This window comes from Motacilla alba, chromosome Z, assembly GCF_015832195.1.
Source record: "Motacilla alba alba isolate MOTALB_02 chromosome Z, Motacilla_alba_V1.0_pri, whole genome shotgun sequence".
NCBI lineage: Eukaryota > Metazoa > Chordata > Aves > Passeriformes > Motacillidae > Motacilla > Motacilla alba.
Window position 1 is genome coordinate 36,319,361 of NC_052046.1, and position 24,268 is coordinate 36,343,628.

Below are 24,268 nucleotides of genomic sequence, written 5' to 3' on the forward strand. Positions count from 1 at the left end.
TGAAAGTACAGAATAAAACTACAATATTATTTTAGCAGTAGGCAGGAAAGCAATAAAAGGATTGAGGAAGAAGGATTTAAGTATTGTGCTGTGTGGCTGCAAATGTACTGAGCACAAAATACACTTGGGAACATTTAAGTTTCTATAAATAGTTTTCAAGTGATTCCAGTGGTGTTTGTTTACACCATGCATGCAGGATTCCAACAAACCTTTCATAAACACAGTCTCTTACTAAGTTTCACATGATCTTCATAAATGGTAGGGAAGAGACAAAAAAAAGCCAAGTTAGATGGCAAAGCAAGTTCAGAGTGCTTTTGAGTTAGTGTACCTGAAAGCAGTAGATCAACATTATTTGTCAATGTCAACACGTTCTGTGGCAAAAGGTATCACCTCTAAAATCTAGGCTAGTTACAACAGATAGGGAACTATGCTGTTCACTTGTAAAATTTCTGTACACTGAAGTTACTCTAAAAAATTAAGAATACCTCAAAATCAGTTTGGCGCATTTGAGTCAAACAAAAAATCCAAAAGAGATGGTGTAGTTGTAAAAAAACTTAAAGGCACATCCCTTTACTGCTGCGAAGATTAATTAGAAATATAATCTAACAAAACTGCCATAAACACTTAAATTTGTCACATTACAGCATCACTGAAGAAAGGAAAAGAGTACTCCAAACAGATTGTATTCAAAATTTATTTTTAAATAAAGGAAAAAACAATACAATTATTTTAAATAAATGAGGTGTATTCTACACAGCTGTAAATCAACATAACTTTTACATAAGCTGTTTATAACTTTTAAAAGTTCTGTTGCAGCATTGTCTACAACATTTGACACTGTTGGTTTCCATTTCATCATCAACCAAACAATACCCAAATGAAACCATTTGCTTAAGTGAAGCTTTATTTTTCACAGCCAAAGATGGCTCTACTAGTACCAAAGCACCTGTTAAACAATTATCCCCACCTAGTTTTTTAAACGGAAGTCTGTTCAGCCTTTTTTTTTTGGTTGTGTTCCATTGCCTGCATAGAAATCAGCATAAAGCTAAGTAGCAAGCTAAGCTTCACTTCAGCAGTGCAATGAATGGCATCAAACTTCATTAAACAAATGAAGATACAAACATTGTCAGTAAAATTCAACTATGTCAAAAACAATATTTAAAAAAGAATGCTTTTGTGGGTCACAACTAGACTAGGTTTCAGTGTAAATCTTTCCTCAGGAAAAGTGCTTCTTCCTGATTCACATGAAAAGAATGAAGCATGCATCACAAGCCTTTGTTCACACAGAAATGCCCATTAAAAAAGTTCCATGTTACCATAAGGCAAAAGAGATATTAAGGTGGATGAAGCATCTTGGCCCAGAGTATGTTTTACAACAAATACCTACACATTACACGTGTGTAGCATATGATGGGTAAGGGATTGGCTCAGTAAGGTAAAAAGTCCATTTTTAATAAATATGTCATTATTGCTAATATGCTACACATCATCATCCAACTTTTAAAGCTGCTTTGTTGACATAACTTTGTAATTAGTTCACATTCATGGTGACAATATGCTATTCCATTTGAAGAAAAGTAAAGCAGCATAAATACAATTATGAAAAGAAAAGGCTTATGCAACAGTCTTCTCTAGCTTTGCTATTTTTTTTTAATTAAAAAGTGTTCAAAGAAAACAAGTCCAGTTCACCACAAATTAGGAAATTTCACAATGAGGTTGAAAACCAAGTTACAGTGAACAGAGAGAGGAAAACCATGGCATGCATTATAATCTAGTCCTTTTAGTCATACCACTGGAATACAGAAGTCCAATTTAAAGGCTAGACTAACAGGCAAACAGCCAAGAGTAAACTTAGTTTGATACCTAAATTAAGACTACAGTTTTAATCAGTAACAGCAAACTCACCCGGCCCCTTAATATATTCACAATATCTACTGCAATTGAATACTTAATTATGACTAGTATAGGTATGTATGTTCACTTTACAAAGATATTAAATACCTGCATCATGAAATTACATTCTTAAGACATTGTGTAAGAAAATAGCTCATGTGTGAAATGCTTCTGAAATGTATTTCTGCTCCCTACTATGTCCCACACTCACACCCAACACTCCCCCCACCCCCCACCATGAAAGCATTCACTCACAGGGAAAACCAAACACCCCTTAAAAAAGGATGGAAGTACTGAGGGGATCACCTTGGCTAGTTACAGCACAGTGCTTAACAAGGTTCAAGAGACAGAACCAGATCAGACGTGGCCAAAAGATGCCCATAATATATGCCTGACCAGTAAATCCTTCCAACTCATTCTTATCAAATTCAGTCCACTTTTGGTTACTGCAATGATTAAAATAGTCCCTATATACATATAAACACAAGACTACAGGTTTACTTTAGTTTGTTTTTGCAAAGCAGTTTAGTCTTTCTATTCACATTGTTCTGCAGCAACTACAAGAGGTAGGCATAAAACATTACAGAGCTTCTTTCCCAAGGTCCCAATACTAGCTCAATTTAGTGGGATAAAACAAAAATCAGCTGTACCTCTATGATTTCATTAGGTACAGCCTTGTGCAATCCAGCCAGAAAATAGCTACGTGAACCCCAGATTTGCTAGCCTAGCACACCAAGGAGTAAGAAGCTGTTCATATCCCAGAGGATATTTTTTTTAAAAAAAAGTCTACTGCAGAGCATTTAAATAGAAAGCAGATGTCAGGACCAATTCTCCCTATTTTTATTTGTATATAGAAGGAAGGTACCATTTGGCCAAGACTACAGATGTATTTTCACAGATGCAAGTGCCATGCAAAAATAAATTGAAGAACAGATACCAAACATACAAGTAATAAAACTACTGAAGGTAGATTTTCTTGGAAGTATATAAACAACTTATAATACTTTTCTTTCCCCCTTCACTTTTTGACATTCACAGCTACAAATGTGTGGCTATACATCAATAATTTCTTCTGCAGTGCCTCCACAACGTAATCGGTAGCGCCCTGTCCTCCAGCTAATGGTGGGATCCCACAAAGCAGATAGGAAAATATAAATTGTCATGGATTCTCTGATGAACCAAGCTACTGCATAATCAAGTTTTGAAAAACACAGAGCACCACCCTAGAAATAATAAAAAGCAAGGTATTTAATCATACTGATAATTCAAGAGAGAAATTTTAAAGTAACTTAAAACCTTTTTAAAATGTTTTATAAAGCTTACTAGGCAGATTTATGTATCAATAGCATCCTTCATTAAAACCCAAAAGAATTTTCTTGTTCAAGATACAATTACCCATATTAAATATTTTCTACAGCATTTGAAGAACACATGCTGTTCACATTTGTTGCACCTTTCTATGTTAAAAATTTTATGAGACCTTGGAATTAGGTTACAGCAGTTATCCTTGCCGATTATTAACAAAATGAAGTGAAAAATGCATCTATGAGTACACATACACCTCAACAAATATAAGACAAAGTGACAACAAAAATAAAATAAAATAATACCCCCCCCAAAATGAAAGCCCACAAAGCTTCTGCACTTGTACTGTCAAAAGAGCTTAAAATTTCTGCATATGCCCATGTAGAGCAGATTTGGAACATGAATATTATTTAAGGGGACAGACAAACTTTTAGAGCCAAGTCAGAGGCAAGTGGAGAATTTTGTAGAATACAAAATTACAACCAAAACTACTTCTTCCTTTTCATGATACTGTAACTGAAGCTGGAAGACTGAGAAGTAACAGGATTGGATCTGTTATTTCCTGCATGTCAATAGAATTATTTATGGTTGTAATTAAGCTTAGCTTTTTCCTGAAATCAATGGTAATAAGTAATTTCAGTAACCTCCTGGAAAATAAAATTACATACCTGAACACCTTTCAGTTGAATGTAGTCAAATATAAACCATGCCAAGCAGTGACACATAAAAAATACCATTATATCCCATCTAAACACATGATGAGCTGCCCATCCAATAACTAGACTGGCAACAAAGCACTCTGAGATTGGCTCACAAATTATTGTGGCAGGCAACATATTAATTCGTAGTTTGGCCCACCTAGAAAAGAAAAACTAATCAGTTTTGACTTTGCATTATTCATTACCTCCTCCTCCCCACCTCACCAAATGAGCCATCATGGTATTTTCTAAAGAGCTAATCTAATTTAATTAACACCTCCAAATAAAATACTGCAAAAAACCTCCCTTTCAACGATGCTATGGATAGCATTTAAAAGTACTAAGGGCAGGGGTGCATTATTTTTCTTTTAATACTTGTAACAGTTATTCTTCTGTGGAAAGTCAGCGCCTCTCTCCCAGCACTAACGAAGAAGCATGCATCAAGCTGTGCACTGAACTTCAGCACACTGGGCATTAGATCAAATTAGCTTCGAAAATGTATTCCCTCTCATTATCAGGTTGTCCCCATCAGAAGAAGGGGGCAGGGATGGGTGGGAGAGGAAGTAAAGATCAAAATCTTACCTGATCATTCTGGACTGAAACTGAGAAATTGAATATGAACCAGAGTTTTGCATTGCAACTTGTGTGGCCATTGCAAATTTCCAGCCCCTGAAAAAGGGATTTGTTATAATAAAAATGTGTAAATAAGAGATGCAAAAACAGCTAGATAAACACTAGAATTTTATTAGGCTTGAGAAGTTTCTTTGGCATATGTGCCCTATTATTACAATGGGTGTAGGCAAAAAAAACACCAACCCCTATTTCAACAAGACTCTTCTTTGTAAAAAAAACCAAACAAACCAAGAACTTAAACTCAGAACTTAAACCAAGTTTTGAAACTTTTCTCTAAAGGAATTGACAACGATATGGCTTAATAATTTCTAAAAGCCTTATACTGTTAGGACAAAGCACATGTCATTAACATGTTTGCTATATATATGTGAAGCTGACATAAACACCTATACTTACAGTATGTGCCATATGTTTAAAAAAAAAACCAAAAAGCAAACAAAAAGAAAGATTTAAACTACACCTAAAGCAATAAGCTTACTTCAGAGTCGTCTTACCGGTCAGCTATAGCTTTGGCCATAAAGTAATCTTCAGCAATATACTGTGCAAAAGCTATCAGTCCTCCAGCTTGGTCCAAGACATCCTTCCTCATCAAGCATGACATTCCTGTTACGCACTTAAAGCCAGTTAAGTTGGCTGAAATATATGACCTTGGATGTGAAGTTCCAAAATAGACCTGTCAAAGAAACAAAAGGCATTTAAAACTCTGTATTAGAGTACTACACTGACAACTTTTTCCTCTGGAAACATATGGAGGTTAAAAAACACTAGGTGTGGCCAATTATGATGGTGTATTTGGAAAGATCTTTAGTACTATTTAAAAAAAGCTAGTGTATCACCAGATCTGAGAAATCTATTGGTGATACTGGCTGTGTTTTTGCAATTCTATAAGTAGATTTTATTGAACTACTGCACTTCATTTTGTATTTAATTTCTAATTTACTGCACTTCATTTTGTATTTAATTTCTAATTTACTAAGGTTTTTCTCAGGGAATGTATGTATTAAAAATCCATTAAGTAACCAACTAATCACTAAGATTAATGTATTATGTGGTGATAACTGACAGACATGTGAAAACTAACTGCATTCCTGCATACATGTTCTTAGAAACTTACTATATGATTCTACGGAAGCATGGGAAATTTGTTTACTTAGCACGCTTGCAAACAAAAGCAATGAAGAAAAAACTCAGATTGTGAGAAAATCTTTTTGCAAGATTCAATACCTGAAGACTAGGTATAACCTACAAAACGGAATGAGTACTAGTGCCTCTCATTATTATTTAGTGTAGACTGTCTTCACACTGGTACAGTAACTCATTCAAGAACAGGCATGCTCATCTTGCAGTACGCTGGATCAGCAGTCAAAAAGCTCTTCCAGGAATACAGGACCAGGAATTGTAATTCTTGCTTTAACAAACAACAGTACTAGGAAATTTGTGCTATAGGTCTCTGCTTTTCTCTTGTAAGAAAAAATTCAGACTTCGTATCATTAAAAAAAAAGGAAAAAAAAGGAAGAAAAAAAATCAGCACAAAACCATCCCTCATTTACAGTAATGATGGAGTACAGAATTTCAACACACTTTAATGTCTCACATTTCTGTCTTTCATCCCTACCAGTTAGCCTTGGGGCCAAAATGCATTAAACCTGCCAGCTCCACATAAAAATTGATTAGATTACATGCCTTGAGACACAAGGAACAAAAAAGCAAACTCAACCTCTTCATTCTACCAAAGAGAACTTACTGAGAAAGAAGAAAGGGGAGAACAGGACAGAATGAGTAATATGAAGATGGTGGATAGGAATCAACCTTTCACTTTCTCTTTCACAATACAATTATGACACACCACAGAACAAGAGTCAGAGTAAGCCAGATATAGATCATGTAACAAATAGATTTATGCAACTTCCTGGTATAGAAAATTACAGCTGTTAAAAATTTATATGGACTCAAAAAATAATGGAAAAGTTCATTTAAGGAATCTGTTCTTACTAAAATACTATTGTATTAAGGATTAGTAAATATACAAGTCTGGCTCCTGCTCAGGCAGTCTCTCAGATGAAAATTACAGAATACTCAGGCAATATTAGAGGAAAATAGGATATAAGCCTTGCTTTTATTCTACTTCCCATAAAGGCTCTGCTTGTAAATCCTGCTGGAAGTAAGATACTGTGTGAGCTAGACTTAGCTTAGACTTGTCATGGCCATTTTTGTGTGCTTTTTCAGATATCAAAATAGAATTAATTAGTCCTTTCTGAATAATCACTAGAAATCATTAATCAGTTCAATTCTTCAGTTTTTTAATAATTTTTAATAGAAACTCCAAAATATGTATCTTGTGATCTTTACTGCTCATATTGTAAACTTAAATACTGAATCAACAGACAGAGCACCACAGAGGGATTCTGGAACACTTAGAAGTTGTCCTAGTTACCCTGAGTTGGAAGTGTGACTGCAGCTAAAAATAACCATTTCCTCACTCACGAAGTACAAGAGGCACAATACAGCTTTCACTCAGCAAGGTTCTGTAAGCAAAAAGAACAAGATTGTCCCCCCCTGCCAACACTGCACTCACCTGTTCAAGGGTAGCAGCAAACCCCTGTCTGTCAGCAACATAGGGAAGCCCATGGACCAAGCCCACTTTCTCAGTCATTTGATTGGCCATATCTGTCAGCGTGTCTGGTGTTACTAAGTGACAAATGAAAAAATGACACTTGATGGAGCAACTCTGTCATTAGCATACTACAGCATCGAGACACTAATTCTCATTTTATTATCAGTATCAAGAGTACATATGCTTTGATGCATCCTGTATGGTTTCAGAAAAATAATATTAGTGATTAACAATTATTATGATCAACAACAAATACAATGGAAACTGTGAATAGTATTTTTAAAGGTATTTTCTCCTCTAATTAGAGGCTAATCTTTTATTTCACAAAAACATTTCTTTTCAGACTTTTAACTTTAATTTCTGCTTATAGCCTCAGTTAAAATAATCTCCAAAATCTGCTTGCTTATGGTGAATAAGCACAGTTAGCACATACACACCTACCTCTGATTCCACTATCACAAATCCATATGAGATCATATTTGGCAACTTCATAGCCAGGCATTAAGTTATTAATCTTGGGGTTGATGCCAACCTTCTTGCCACCTAAAAAATACAAACATCATAAAAAATAATGTATGGGGAGTCTTTGGAATTCAGATTCAATATCCAAAATATTTAAATATATGAACTGAAGAAGAGTAAATATTTACCCACCAATTCTTAAAGTCCACTTTTATACAAAATATCTATCTTTTAAGTATACCTTCACTTCTATATTTTATAATTAGAAAAATAAAAGGAAAAAATATTCAAATGTTTCCTTAAAATGGCAGGGCAGCAAGATTAATGTAATTAAAGGAGCAGTAGAACTATAAAGCTTATTACTACATTCTTGAAGGTAAACACTATTCATCTCTTATTCCTTGAGACTATGATTATGAAGATTGTATTCTACAGTAATTTCAGCAGAAATATTAAAAAGGAGCAGAATAAAGTGACACACACTCCTTTACATCCAGCTGACAGGCATGGTAAAGTTTTTTTTATATCAAAGAAAAAGAAAGTTATATTTTACTACCTTGTTGTAATATCCCTTTCCTCTACTAACTAAAATATAAAGTGAAAAAGAGCCATACAGCCTAAGCAGATTAAAAAGGATTGTAGCAGGACCTCAAGCTCAAATACAGCCACAGCTCTGAGTCACTTCCTGCACATTTAGCTCAGTGCAAAGACAGGATTTAAACTGTTGTTTTAGAATTATGAGGGAAAATTGCAGGGGGTTACCCAAATCATTACTTCTAAAGTTTTCTTGGAATTCTGTCACAGACTGACTACAACCTTACTTTTTACTGCAAACTGGTGATTAAGCTAAAGAAGCAACATGGGCTGAACAAGACAACTATTTAAGTCCATATACATATGGAGTCTTCATCTCCATGTAGAGTATTCCATATGGATTTGAAGACCTATCATTTTACAAGTCAGAGTCCCACCTTCAAGTTGCACTGCTTACCTATAAACAGTCTAGCATCAACATTTGGGTATTTGCCAAGGAGCTTTTTGCACACATCAATAGCTGGATCATCATGATCTTGTACACAGAGTAGTACTTCATACTAGTAAAAAAAAAAATGTATACACTCACATATATATTTACATACATACAGCTAATATCCAAACGGTCTATGAAATAAAGCTTAAGAGCGTAGTAAGCTAAAAAATAAAGAGTGCTGTTATAGAATTAAAAACAAAGGGGTTGTTTTGCAGCTAAATGAGCCTAGTTTTTTAATGCACAGCCAAGTACTTGTGAAAAAACAACTAAGGCTGTGTCTCAATGAACTCTTTTACTAATGAACATTACTCCTGCTGTTATTGAAGGGTTTCTATTAGTCATGAAATAAGATGTTCTGGTGTACAAGGTAAAATTTTTGTTTCCACTTCCATTTTTGCTCACGTACAAATCTTAAATCCAATATTACATTCAAGGAAATAACAGCACCTGAAATATTAAAGAATGAGGTTATGATACACTATGACTGTATACCTCTGAACTACATCTTCCATTCCTTTACTTTACAGATACATATGCAGAACAGAGTTGGAACACAACCCACAGAGACTAGTATGTATACATATGTATACTTAGTTGTACAACAAAGCCCAGGAGTATGTATATGTAACATATCTGTATTTTCTTATTAATAGAATAATGGTTGAAAAAACAAGTGGCAAGGGAAAACGCCAGCTGCTACATGCTTATACAAGCTAGTGATAGTGGGTGAAGAAATAAATCACTCAACATTGAGGCAGCTTTGATAAAGGTACTTCTGCTTTTGCAATGAAGCAAATACTTCTTACTTGATGTAACTTTTTTTTACCTTATTAAAATTAGAGCTATTAAAACTCCAATACAAAGACTAAAATACAAAAATGCAAATTTCTGATCAGGATACCCAGAAGCCATTTTTACAGCCCAAGACTGAAAAATTCAATCACAACAAGAACCAATTTTCTTGGACATTTGCAGTAGCTGCTGTAAAAAAAGAATCCCAACTAGCAATCAAAACAGTTCTTATTCTCCCTTACATTATTTTATTATTTCACTAAATTTTATTTTCACTAAACTACTTAAGCAAAAACTCTCTGAATTTTGAAAGCTTCCTATTGGCTCTATGATGAAAAAATTTTGATGTTCTTGTTCAGGAAGGGGTATTAGAGGGTTTTAGATACAACAGAAGATATTAAGTTAAATATATATACTTCAAATTAATAAGTGGTATTGTTTTACACAAAAGCTTGATCTACTCTAACTCCATTCAGAATACTGAGGAAATTTAAAATCATTTAAACGGGAGTTAAAATTTGTTCTAGCACTACAAACTATCAGGCAAATATCTTTACCTCTCAGAATGCAAACTTAAAGTCAATTTGGCTAACAAGCATGCAGTGTTTGACTTCTACCATCTTACAGCATGGAGAATGGATTTTAAGAGTTGTCTTATTAAGCCGACAGGTCGGCTCATCACAACAGAATCTTGACAGCATGAATGCCATCGAAATAAATAACTGAAGAAATAATTTTTTTACTGCACATTAAATTCGTCAAATAAAACCGGTTTTCGAAGTCATTATATAATCAATCTTCAATTCACAGCAGCAATGACACTTCTATATCCATATTTTCCAAGAAATTTAACCAGAAGTAAACCAGATATTTCAGACTCCAATATTTGAGAAAAATTCAAAACAAAAGGCCTTTGTATGCAGTAGCAAAGTAAAAAAATGCTTATTGACACAAACATTACTATCAAGTTCATTTGAATTTAACATGACTAGAGAAGCTTTTGGAAAATTACAATATGCACAGTAGATGAGAACTCTTCACTGATAAAAATATTATGTGAAAGTCCTGCAGTTTTGAGACAGCATAACTGGATTCCATTCAAGAGACAAGTATTTCACACATGGAGTATCACAGAAGAGAATCATTATCACTGCAGGTTGAATTCAACTTCACTGGAAAAAGTTACAGATTAGTCTTTCATAATAATTTTTCACTGCACAGCTGAATTTTAAATACCAGGCAATACTGTTGCTCTAATTTTTGTGGTCAATCTCTTAAAGTAGTTCTGGACAGTAACTATAAAAAAGTTTTTTCAGACAGTCTGGGGACCTTGCCCATCTGCTAATCTGTGCTGCAGTAAACTGAAGCATTCACGCATGCATTTTCACTCTCCTTGGAAAAAATATGATTATCTAATATTACCTGAAACTCAGCTTTGTGTGGAGTAGCAACATTTTAAAATTATGTTTTCAGAACTAAGGACCAAGACTACCTTTTGTAAAGCAAGATCCAACATAACATTTTTGAATTATTTAACAAGTTTTATTTGTAGCCAAATGTTTCAGCTGCATAATGTGTGGATGTTCAGATGTTCATTATAGGTCATATAACAGCTTATGATATTGGTGAAGATTCTTGGCACTGTTTGCAATACTGGCATATGCAGCTTCCCTCAAGTATGCTTTAAAATGTGCTTGGCCACACTTAATTGCACTTTATTGACCTGAAAGAATTCATGTGTCTTGTCTGAAGCTTTCAAAAGGCTCAAAACTTCATTACAGAAAAAAAAAAAATCCGATTTCTGATAAGTTCCAAGTGCTAGGGATTTTTATTTGTTTTACCCTGCCTACTTAGGTGTCAGTTTAAGGCTCTCAGAATACACAAACACTTACTGTACAGCTCACACAAACCGCTGACCTTCTACAATTGGAGAAGCAGTGTCAGATGCAGTTTTGAGAAGAACTGAGAAAAGGGGAGTTTTTATATTAAAGCTAAATTTTAAATTTCAGAATTCAGCAGACACAAATTCAGTAAACAGTGTACCTCTTCCCATCCACAGGAGCATACTTCAAATATTGAATGACACAGCAAACATTTACAGACTTCTTTTAGGCTCTTTAGAGCAAGGAGAGCAACTGACACATTTATCAGTTACATTGCTTATTGCTTGTATTACACATTCAAACAGTGCTCAACAGAAAATGTGAGCTTTTATGAACTATTTGCTTCACAACACTAACACATGGCTTAGACACTACCCTACCTACCAACAACTGGTGAGGTACACTATCTCATCACTGAGCAACTCTTCATTAGATGAGCCATCAGAAAGAACCACCAAAAAGTTTCAGGTTATCAGTTAAAGTGTTCTCCACTGGAGGATCTCTTACAGAGAAGTAGTCAACTGAGGAGAATTTCTTGCCTCTCAAGTAAGCTCTTGCAGCATTATAAAACACTTAAATCTATAAACACCACAATACAGAAATACTGATTAAGCAAATCTTAGTGGAGTGTAGAGTATGTTTCACCCTAAAGCCTTGGACATGCTCCTCAATAGACAGCTTTTTAAAAAGGAGTAAGTTTTGTTTGCAACGTGTAAAATATGTAATGATACATTTTCTACAGAAGGAAAAACAATCCAAAACAATCAAGCAGCATAGCTCACATCCAAGCTTGTCAGGTGACTTTTTGAGACAGAGGAGGAAAAAAAACTACACTAAATAACATACATACTTTAGGATAATCCAGCTCAAAGAAGGTTTCTAGGTTGTTGATCAGGTTAGGATCCACGCCTTTTAGTGGCTTTAGAAGTGAAACACCAGGCAGCTTGCTATATGGCTGTTTGTCCGTGGCTTTCTTATTGAGGTGGAGGCGTCTGTAATGACAAATAGCATAGAATACCACTTAAAAAAACATGCTGGAGAAAGCCATTCAAAATACAGTCCGAACTAAGAAACCTTTGGAGTTATCCAATAGTTGATGTCAAAATTGATGTCAACAGCTGATGTCAAAGGCAACACCTAAAAAAAACCTTAGCATGACATGTGGTTTACAGTCAGCTTTATTTAACTTAATAGATATTTTAGATTAATGCATTTTACACAATGCATTTTGAGCAACAGGAACATGACCTTTTTTCAAACTGCAGAAGAAATGAGATTTTTCTGTCTTCCTTCACAGCATTAAAACTCACAGTAGTGAAAAACAAAGGGCACACTTGAGAATTTGTAAAACTTTAATATGGGATGAAAAGAAAATACAAATATTCAGAGCTGGAGTGTTTTTGGCAATGGGCCAGAAAACACACCAGTTAGTGTAAAGCAATGTTCTCTATATACTGTTACATTACATACATATTCATGAGTTTCATTTATTATTCAAACATTCTTGTGATTTTAGATGTTTCAGGGATTTTCCTGCTCAGTTTTTAACCTTTGACTTGTCTGCATGCCATCCTGTTGATTAGATCAATATAGTTTATTTCTTCTCGGGGTTTTATTCCCTGATAATCAGGGTCAATAAATTCTTCATCTCTCTGTGTTCTCGTTTTTTGCCTGAGTTACCTTGTCTTTCAGATAAGATAGTCCCTGAACATGGGAAATTACTTAATTATTTTACACCATTTGCTGAGTTAGTTACATGAAAAAGCACTTTAACATCCCACAGTCTCTATTAGGCTACGGTCTAAGAAATTATATATATATATATATATACACACACATATATTACAGTACTATTTAAAGAAGCTATACGGTGCCTACATGAACTGAGAGATTATACTATGCCAATAGCAGCTAAAAGCAAGTATATATTGTACCATATCAAAATACTTCTGATTAATAATAACACGCAAAAGCTAATACATAAATGCAAAAGCCAATATAATATTGTCATTTATAACAGTATTACAACAAAATAATAATAAAAAACAATTTACTGTAAACAAGGCAAAAAGTGAAAGGCTCAGGTGCTTTTTCCTGCTTCAAGTTATGCAAAATTCAGAGCAAACTAAAAGCACAGGGGAAACAGTTGATCCTACTGATCAGTTTGTTAACAACTCCAAGAAAAGATTATGGATCAATTAACTGTAGTTTAAAAGTATGACACCAGGCTGGGTCAGAACCATAGGTAAACTTTTACACAGAATTTCAAACAGTTTCTAGTATTTCAGCGATGAATCAGAATTGTTTAGGTTTTGAAAAAGACATTTAAGATCATCAAGTCACACTGTTAACCCAGCACTACCAAGTCCACAGCTAAACCATGTCCCTAACTGCCACAATGAAGATATAAAATGTGTCGGCAATAACATCACAGCTCACTAAAATGAATGCTTAATCTGACACTCCTGTATAAACGACCACAAAATTGAATTCAGAAAGATTGATGGGTATTGGAGACTGAATATTACAACTTATGGCTTAAACATCTTCGTGAAGGACTTTGACTTATATAGTGAAACTGTATTTCAAAAAATGCAGAGAAGACCACCACACCCTGAACAGACCTTCTGATTGAGGCAGTGAACTGCTCACTGATGGAGATAAGATACAGTAAATTCAGGTCTTCAGAAAGAAGAATACATTCACCCAGGAATCAAGCTTAACACTTTTGGAGTGGAGACCGCAGCCCCAGGGCTGTCAGCTGCCAAGCCCAAACACACCCTGGCACCAAAGGGTGCAGGAGCAGAGGTTTTGGGCGCTAGAAAGGCTCTGGTGAGAGGCAGTGACCATCCTCTGCTGGGCAGAGAAGATTGCATGAGGGGCCCCTTCACCCTGGGAAAAACTTATCCACAGCAGAGAGGGCATCATGGCCCATCAAACGCCCCCCCCAAAGGGGACCCCCAGACCCCGCACCAGAGCGCTGCAGATGATGCAACAGACCCTCAGTCTTGCAAGGGACAGTGTCAAACTGGATCCCAGCAAGGGAGGCACCCGGGTGTTCCCACCTGCCCAAAGCATGGATGAACCCATGGAATTCTGAACTCTTCAGCGTGTGGCAGCAGCAATGGGGGACCGCCACTACTGAGATCAGATGGAGGGGAGCAACAAGATGTTGTTGGGACCCTTGGATGGGTGACATGCTTCCACCTAAACCCCTGCCACTCTCCCCCTGTCCCCTCACCCCCCATGGTCACCTCTTTTCCTATTTCTTTCTTTCCTCTTCCTTTCTCTTTGCCTCTTTTACTATTACATAAAATACATCAATTTTCTGGTACCAACATCTAACGTCCTTTGGTTTTAATCACTTTTTTGGGTATATTTCAAATCTTTCTGGGTCCAGTCTCTTTTATTCAGAGAGGCTTAATTTCCTTTGGTTTTCTGTGGTAAACCACATCATGACAATGGGCTAGTAGTATACAATCGGATTTGCATCAAGGAAATACATATACACAAATAACAGAGACAAGTATCTGCAGAAACAGAATTTGCAAATTAACATATGTACCACATACTGCAATTCTCTACCATGAAGAGCAGTCAGATTGAAAGACTATTTTCTTGCAATGTGTATCTAATGATATCAATTCTCATCTTCAAGTAAAATTACTGAACTATGAACAAGCTCCAGTAAGAGAAGAGATTCCAGTAGATCTCTAGATTTTTTTTTCCCCTCAAGTGGGACAGTGGCATTTGATACCTAATCAGCCCCAGCCAGCATGTTTGCCTTTAGGTTAGCAGCTAGACATCATGAGCATAATGTTACAGAAAATAAACAATGGGTTGACCAAGAAGAGGGAAGAACAAAGCAGATTATGTCTTAGTGCTGTTTTTGAGTCCAGGCCTAGTCTCTTCAGAGGTAAATTGAAATAGTCTTGCTGACTGTTTAACTGCCAAAAGATGGTCAGACCAAAGGAAAAAAAAAAAGCAGTAATTCAGATAGCTACCCCAGGCAGAAATTTTCCTTGCAATGTTCAAAAACATAACAGGAAATAAGGCCTTTAGTGCCAATAAAAAGGGAGAGTGTCATGAATGCAACTTTGACCAGGAGGGTCAAAAAGTAGGTAATGCAAGGCAGGAAAAAAAAAAAAAGGTGTAGCAATGCATAGAGCTTTGTACAGCAACAAAAGCCATGACAAACAGGAAATACTATAAGGAAATGTCAGCGTACTAAGTTGTGAGGACAGCTCTGAGGCAGGACTGTGGTAAATAAGCACGAAATGAAAAAACTGCAGACTCTTGCAAGGCAACATATTACAAACCATGCTGACACAGTATTATGAGAGTGACTGAATTACAGTAAGAGAAGGAAATAGAGAAACCTTGAAAAACACACAAGTAAGACATGCAGCATTATCACAATCCATTCAGCTCTGAAGCACCATACAGTTTTGACAGCAACTGGCAAGACTGTCCCTAACATTCTATCTTAAGACTTTAGTTCATGCGCTATTCATAACACTTCATAAAAGTGGCAGCCTGCCCTTTTGAAAGCACTGAGGTATTGTGACACTAAAGTAACTATGGTGCTCTGCTAGAGTCCATGTACCAAACAGCAAATTAACAGTAAATCAGACCATTTTACACTGGGGACTATTTGTGAAGTGGCATATTTTGAGAAAGAGTTAAATTGAAAACCTACCAGAGAAACAGGCCAACCATTAAAAAAGTTACAGTATTGAAATTCAGGCTAACATGTAATGGGGAAGTCAAAATAATAGACTAAATTTAAGGATCATTAACACTGTTGATGCAAGTACATTTTAAGTGAATCTGCTATGATATATACACAAAAGTCTCCAAAGAGAGGTAAGATGAAGATGGTGTTTTTGAGCACTACCTTGTGCTTATGCTGGTTCAGTTCTTTCAGACATACATTGTGATCACAAAGGTCTTAATTTCTACAAACTCTGCATGTATAACACACACAGTTCAAAATTATAAAGCTAAGCAATCCTTTCTCAAAGGTTTGTACCGTGTATAGGATAATATGTTATTTTGCATTGATATTAGTTCAAAGCAGTCAAAACCACCAACAACCTTTGAACTCTGAAACAGCTGCTGGCAGAGCAGTGTTCGTAAGCACTTTCAGATAGCATGTGTGAATGTAGCCAGGTTATATTTAAGCACTTTGGCACCCACATTTATTAAATTAATCAGCCTGCAGTCCCTAGGTAGTGAAACTGATTTTTTTTGTACAGTCTGGTACTGGCATACATAAGTGAGGAAAGAAAAAAGAAAAAGCAGCCATATGGGAATCATGTCAACAGCTGTAGTTTCACTATCCAGCAGCATGGAAAAAGGACCTGTAAAATCTTCTCTAACTTGGTTGCTCATCACAATAATAATTAACCCACAGAAGCCTGTACCATAGATTTCCTCTCAGCAGAGGGGAAAAAGTCTCCAAAGACAAAATCCCAACAAGTTATCACTGTCCAGAAAGAATTCATGCTAATCTCTACCAATTCATGCAACCAAAAAAAAAAAAGGCCAAGACAACACTTCCTCTCCCCAGCTCATTAAAGGCAGAATGGGCTGTAAGTGACCTTAGAGACCATCTAGTTCCAATGCCCTGTCATGGGCAGGGACACCTTCCACTAAATATGGTGGCTGACAGCCCGGCTCAACCTGGCCTTCAACATTTCTAGGGATGGGGCATCCACAGCTTCTCTGGGCAACCCGTTCCAGCGCCTCACCTCCCTCACAGTAAAGAATTTCTTCCTAATATCTAATCTAACCTACTCCACCAGTTTGAAGCCACACCCCCCTTCTCTTATCTCTACATGACCTTGTAGAAAGTCCCTCACCATCTCTTCTAGCACAACCAAAAACCTTGCTACAGTAGACAAGCTGCTGGATCTCTCAGACATACACATTTTAAACACAGCTGAAAAAACCTCAACAGTCCTTACTCCCCCATATCAACCTTCCCTCAGCAGCTAGTTTAAGTAAAGAACTATCCTGTGAGAGGGAGGTAAGTAAATCTTGATGAGAAATTTGTAATACTTAGATACTTAGACACTGCCAGATGGCAAAACAAGATGCAGAAAGCACTTATGACATTCCTTGAAGACTGTGGTTTCACAGACCATCAAGATAAGGCAGCAGATTACTACTTCTGAAAGGGACTTGTTTTCCTGCTTCTACTTCTGAATTTTTAGTGATCTGAAACATCTCAAACAGGTCTTTGTGGAGTGTTAGTCTGCTATGGAATACAGGACATAAGGTCTCATCCTAAACAGGAATAAGAAAATGTGAGATTATTCTACTTTTGGTAACAGAAAGGTAAAAAGGATGAGCTCCTCAAATCTTCTTCACTTCACATATTATATATATAATGAAATATATCTATATATTTAACCATGTATATATAATTAAAACACTCCCAAAAGTTGGTACCTTTATCCACAAAAGAAAAAAAAAATGAAATTTGCTACTGGTATACCATACTGGTCAGTACATTAAATACAACTGAAAAAGACTGTAGGATTTCAAAAAGTATTACAGAGAACCCCTAAATTCATCAAAGTGTTAACAGCATCATAGTTTCACCAAGACTAGTATTAGCAGACATAAAATCCTACCCCCAATGTAATAGTATAAAGACAGTTCCACGTAAGAATTTATAGACAGCTAACAAAAAAGTTCCAGTATCTCACAGCAGTAACTTTTTATACAGTCATCTGATCCTTTTAAAATTAAGTAATCAAGAATCCTTTTCATACAGAAATAGGCCTTCTATATGGAAAACAACGCATGCAGAACTATGTCCTTGGGGCAACTAGTTACAGGATCAGAACACAAATAGTTTCTCCTATATCCTTCCAGTTGCAAAGAAGGATGAGAGAAAAAACACCACAGGAAGATCAAGCAGAATATAATACCTGGCTCTGTAACTGGTGTCATCAGCAGAATTTTGGGATTCTTGATCCATGGTTGGTTTACATGACACCATGGCCTTCTGGCAACAGATGGTGTATACCTGTCTCAAAGAGGGGGAGAGGATTTTTGCATAGGTATTATCACACCTCATTAAAGTAGGAGCTTTAAACTAATTTAAAGGGGGAAGGCATAAGCTTGGGGACAGCCTATCAGTATTTAAGGGACAGCATGCTAGTGAGGTCTGTCAGCTGGCCATCTCAGTGGAGGCGGAGGGATTGAGTTCTATGTTGCAGCAAAGACATAAGAGTTACTGATGTCCTAGAAACAACAGAAGTGTTTGAAAACTGTCACAAACCTCAAAAAGAAAAAGGCAGCAGGATTAATTATCCAGCTGAAATGCATCTAGATGAATGCATGCAGCATAGGCCACAAACAGGAGGAGCTGGAAGCCATAGTGCAGCTGGAAAACTATGACATAGCTATCACCACAGAAGCACAGTGCAACATCTCAAGTGCTACAATGGATGGCTCTAAACCCTTCACAAGGGATAATCAGGGAAAGAGAGATGGTGGGGTAGCCAGTATGTTAGGGACTGTTTTGGTTGTCTAGAGTTTAATGATTGTGATGATAGGGTTAAGTGTTTATGTGCAGTATTCAGGGTAATAGGCCAAAAAGGCAGAAACCCTGGTGGGAGCTAGTTATAGACCACCCAACCAGGAAAAAGAGACAGATGAATTATTCTACAAGCAGCTAGGAGAAGTCTCATAATCATTAGCCCTTTTCCTCATGGGGACTTCTATTTAAGTCTCATGGGGACTTCTATTTGGGAATACAATACAGCAAAGAAAAAGCAGTCTTGGAGGTTCCTGGAGTGTGCAGAAGATACCACTGGTATCAGGAAGCTGAGTGAGCCCATTGCGGGGGGCCCTACTGGATCTTTTGTTTGTGATCTGAGGACTGGTGGATACTGGGATGATTGGAGGCTGTCTGCAGCACAGCAATCACAAAATGGAGTTTCTAATTCTTGGAAAAGTAGGAAAGGTCAGCAGAGCTGCCACCTAGGACTTCCAGAGGGCAGACTTTGGCCTGTTTAGGAAATTGTTGAACAAAGTACCTTAGGAGGCTATCCTCACATTCAAAAAGGAAATCCTAAAGGAACAGGTAATCCCCATGTGCCAAAAGACAAGGCAGAGAAGATGAGTGACCTGGCTAAAGAAGGAACTTTGGCTGGAACTCAGGATGAAAAGGAGAGTTTATGACCTTTGAAAGACAATGCAGGCAGCTCTGGTTTCATTAAGTTATGGACAAAGAAAACTAGATGGGCCAAAACACAACTAGAACTTGATCTTGTTACTGCCACAGAAGACTATAAAATGATATATAAACACATTAGCAACAAGAGGAGAGCTGAGGAGAACCTCCATTCTTTACTGGATGCAGAGGGAAACATAATGGGAAATTATATGAAAAGGCTCAGATGCTGTCTTCTTGGTTTCAGTGTCTAATAGTGAGACCAGTTATTCTCCAGGTAACAAGGTCCTTGAGTGAAAAGAAAGGAATAGGGAGCAGAATGAAGTCCCCATAACCTGGGACAAACCTTAGACATACAAGTGTCTGGGGCCAGATGGGATCCATGCAAGACTACTGAGGGAACTCAAGGAAGTGCACACCAAGCCTCTTTCAATCACTTACCAGCAGTCCTGGCTAATGAGGGAAGCCCCAGTTTACTTCCAGTAATACTTCCAACGACCCAACATGACAGCCATCTGCAAGAAAGGTTGGAAGGAGGATCTGGGGAACTAACTACAGGCCTGTCAGCCTGACCTCAGTGCTGAGGAAGGTTCTGATGCAGATCATCTTGAGTGTCATCATATGGCATGTACAGGACAACCTGGGGATAAGCATAGGTTTAGGAAAGGCAGGTTCTATTTGACCAACCTCATCACCTTCTGGGACAAGGTGACCCACTTGGTAGATGAGGGAAGGGCCACAGGTGTTGTCTACCTTGACTCAGTAAGGCCATTGAAACCATTTCCCACAGCATTCTCCTGGAAGAAACTGGCTCCCCATGCCTTGGACAGATGCACTCTTTGCTGGGTTAACAGCTGGCTGGATAGCCAGGCCAGAGAATGGTGAGGAATCCAGTTAAATCCAATTAGTGTCCAGTCAGCAGTGGTGATCCCCAGGGGTCAGTATCAGGTCCAGCCCTGTTTAATATCTCTCTCAATGGTCAGGATGAAGGGATTGAGTGCACTGTCAGTAAGTTTGCAGATGACACCAAGTTGATCTGCTGGAGGGCTCTGCAGAGGGATCTGGACAGCCTGGATTGATTGGCTAGTTGTATGAGGTTAAACAAGGCCAAGTGCCAGGTCCTGCACTTGGGTCACAACAACCCTGTGCAGAGCCGCAGGCTGGGGAGGGGCTGGAAATCAGCCCAGAGGTGAAGGACCTGGGAGTGCTGGTGGACAGCGGCTGAACATGAGCCAGCCATGTGTCCATGGTAGCCAAGAAGGCCAATGGTCCTCCTGGCCTGTACCAGCAATAGTGTGGCCAGCAGGACCACCATTGATTGTCCCCCTGTACAGTGCTGAGGCTGTGCCATGAGTGCTGTGTTCAGTTTTGGGTCCCTCACTACAAGAACACTGAGGTGCTGGAGTGTGTCCAGAGAAGGGCAAAGTAGCTAGGGAAGGGCTTGGAACATAAGTCTGATGAGAAGAGACTGAGGGAGCTGAGGGTGCTCATCCTGGAGAAAAGGAGACTTAGGGGTGACTTTATAATTCTCTACAACACCCTGAAATAAGACTGTAGTGACATGGGGGTCAGTCTCTGGTCCCAGCAGCAAGTGACAAGACAAGAGGAAGAAGCTCAAGTTGCAGCAGTGGGTTAAGTTTAGGTTGAATATTAGGAAAAATTTCTTCCTCAAAAGGCTTAGCAAGCATTGGAATGGGCCATCCAAGGAAGTGGCAGTTACCAAACCTGGATATAGTTAGAAGGTGTCTAGATATGGCACTTATAGACACGGTTTAGTGGTGGACATGGCAGTGGTCAGTTGGACTTGATGATTCTGGAAAACTCTTCCAAACTAAACTATTCTATGACTCCATTGTTGCTAAGTTTCTTATGTGAATATTTTTCTATATATAATATTATATAATAAGTATACATTAACATAATTACATTTTGTATAATAAATATATATGTACAGGTTTTTGTCTGAATATGAAGGTGGGAGAGATTGGGCATATATAAGCAACCATTGTCATAGCTCTAGTAGATCCCATCAGGAAGCAAAACATGGAGGCAGAGAAACACAAGAGGACTCTGCAATGATACAAGTAGGGCTGAATAACATACGATTATCAAGTATCCATTTCTTATACTTCTCTGTCCAGATTTAAGCCCACAGAAATACTACTGTTACATTACTGTGGAGGCCTAGTACATCATTACTCTTTTTTATGGACCTCATAGACATCAGAGAGCTTTAAAAACTGAAAGACAGATCAAACAGAAAACACAGAATCACCTGTGGCCACTGGTCTCTTAGTAAACTTAAAGAATTATTCTTAAAGCAAGAATCAAACACCTTGGTCTTGTTTTAGACCTTTCTTCCCCTTGAGAGGAGCTTCATAATGTAGCTGAACCAGTGTAAATGCAGGCTACTGCTCAGAGGCACCTCCTCTTTCCCCCTTTGTCCTCTTTTTCTGGGATGTCCTGTACTGACAATTGTCTGATCCCACAGTGAACTAGCTGAGATTCATAAACCACCATGTAACTATTACTCAACATGTAATGTTAGAATTTCATCAGTTCAACCTAGCAAGCTTGAAAGGATGCAGCAAGATAATCATGTAGCTTCACAGGCAGCAAAGGTCCCCCAGAAATCCTTCTGCTGTGCTGCCATCAATACCAGCCAAGCAAGACATTGTGCCAGTATTGATGCACATACAATCCTGCTTCAAATCACTCATTCAACTAAAGGTTAAATCTGGATTTTGTTTTCTTCCACTTCAGATTGTCTACTGACAAATTAGAGTTCAGGCATCTTATGGAAGGCTGCACAAAGCTCCAGAGTATGTATATAAGAGCATATAAGCTCCTCAAGAAGGCTCTGAATGTGCTGCCAAGATCACAGGACAAGAGCAGGAATAGGGTCTCCTTCCACCTCATGCTTCAGCAGGATTCCAGAAGAGCTATGCTGACCATAGATTTGGGTCAGGCCCCTAAAAACTGTCCCGTAACCAACTCCACATCACAGTTTTCCCCTCACAGCATTCACTCCCTTAGAGGTTGCTCCTTATCTTCCAGAAAAAAGCTAACTTGAGTTAATTAGTAACAGAAAACAATGCCAGTGTTCAAAAGTGACTCTTGAAGTAATACTTCAGGCATACCCCTCTTGGACCTTTCCTGACTGAAAGGAAGACATCAGCCTATAGAAACATGCTAGTGCCAGGCACTCTTGCTTAGCTGCTGGCCTGGGTGAAACAACTGCACCAGACAGTCATTGCTCTCAGAGAGGCATTCTTTCCCATCCTCCACTTTTGTCACCTGCTCACATCCATTCAACAGCCATACAGATCCATGGCAAGTCAATCCACCCACACACTAGCCTAATAGTTACACAACCCTCAGATCCAACAATAGGGAGAAGCAGAAACAGGCAGCTGTGGACAACAAGGAATGGACTTAAGGGGAAAACCTGATGTAATTAAAAACATTGAACAAGTCACTTGGCCTTGATAAAATGTTCAGAGATGGGGGGAAGTAGATGAGTCTGAAAGAAGAACATGGTAGGTATGATTCAGGTAAGCACTTTGTAGCAGAGACTTCTTGTGGCTGTCTGCCAGCAGAAAAACAGTCATAGGTTTGTGCATGCCTGCTGAATCACTGAAAACAAAAAATGCAATCCTGCCTTTTGCATACTAGGGGTTTATGTTGAAAAGCATATTACAATTGAGCTTCATCACATGCCAGCTGAGTGTACAAGGCAAATAAAACACTTCATTCAATTCCAATGCATATTTTCTCCTGTCCTACACATAACCTCCACAGACAAAATGAAAAAGACCTTACAATGTAATGCACTGAAATCACAATGGGTAATGGAGACAAAGAGAAATTATATTAAAAAAAAAAGTTAAGCTAAAAGACACTCAAGAGTCAAAACTTTGAAAAAAAAAAAAAAGAAGAAAGGGTCAAATTAGAGGTCTTGAACTGGAATTGATCAAGAAACAACCTAGATTGTGATCACTGTTATTTTTCAGAAGGCGAATGTTCTCAAAAACCAAACACAAATTTGCTTTTTCAATTTTGGAAAAGAGTCCTTCAATCAGTGGCTAAGAATAAGGGCAAATATCATGAAATATAGAACAGCTGACGTCCTATCTAGTGCTATTTGCCATTTCAAATTTAAAACCTCCATGCACTACTGAAATTCTTTAACCAGCATTTTCCAAGTATTACCATTAAGTCACATTCAGTACCTTCAATCCATAACTCGATATAGTCTTTTCTAAAACAGGGGGTGATTGAATGGTGGGAACTGAAAATGCTTTCAAATCTGTTTCACAGTTTCAAGTAGAAAAAACCCTGACCTTATCTTTTAGGAGTAAGAAAGAACAAACACTAGAGACCTCAGCTTAAAGCCAGCAAACACACTTCCTCTCCAACTCCCCTCCCACTCCCTCAGGATAAAGGGAGAAACAAACAGCCATACAACAGGCTGTGCCTGAACCTGAAGCAACAGGAACCCTTTTACTGACCGAATCTTCGGATAGTTCACAATTCAGCAGTTGAATGGAGTTAACAAAGACATAGTAAGACGCCTACAACACATCCATTACTGTATCACACTAAACATTAAAATAAACACACCGTTTTTCCTTGTAGTCTATCTGCAGTCTGCCATCAAAATAGCAGTTTATTCCCTGATTCTGTTTTCTCACACCCGCAGCCCACTAGTGGATATAAAACAGGCAGCACCACAAGACAAATCGGATCAGCCTGCTGATCAAACAG

At 37.7% G+C, this 24,268-nt stretch overlaps 1 protein-coding gene across 1 annotated transcript in view; it reads right to left on the minus strand.

Moving 5' to 3' along the window:
• Positions 1 to 680: 680 nt before the first annotated feature.
• The window catches only part of UGCG (UDP-glucose ceramide glucosyltransferase), a 37,140-nt gene continuing 13,552 nt past the window's right edge, over positions 681 to 24,268 (minus strand). The window contains exons 2-9 of the mRNA XM_038124715.1: positions 12,161 to 12,302; positions 8,597 to 8,699; positions 7,585 to 7,686; positions 7,105 to 7,217; positions 5,024 to 5,202; positions 4,479 to 4,565; positions 3,867 to 4,056; positions 681 to 3,116 (exon numbers count right to left, since the gene is read on the minus strand). Of these exons, the coding sequence (XP_037980643.1) occupies positions 2,946 to 3,116; positions 3,867 to 4,056; positions 4,479 to 4,565; positions 5,024 to 5,202; positions 7,105 to 7,217; positions 7,585 to 7,686; positions 8,597 to 8,699; positions 12,161 to 12,302 (1,087 nt within the window). The 3' untranslated portion in view covers positions 681 to 2,945. The remainder of the gene's footprint in view (positions 3,117 to 3,866; positions 4,057 to 4,478; positions 4,566 to 5,023; positions 5,203 to 7,104; positions 7,218 to 7,584; positions 7,687 to 8,596; positions 8,700 to 12,160; positions 12,303 to 24,268) is intronic.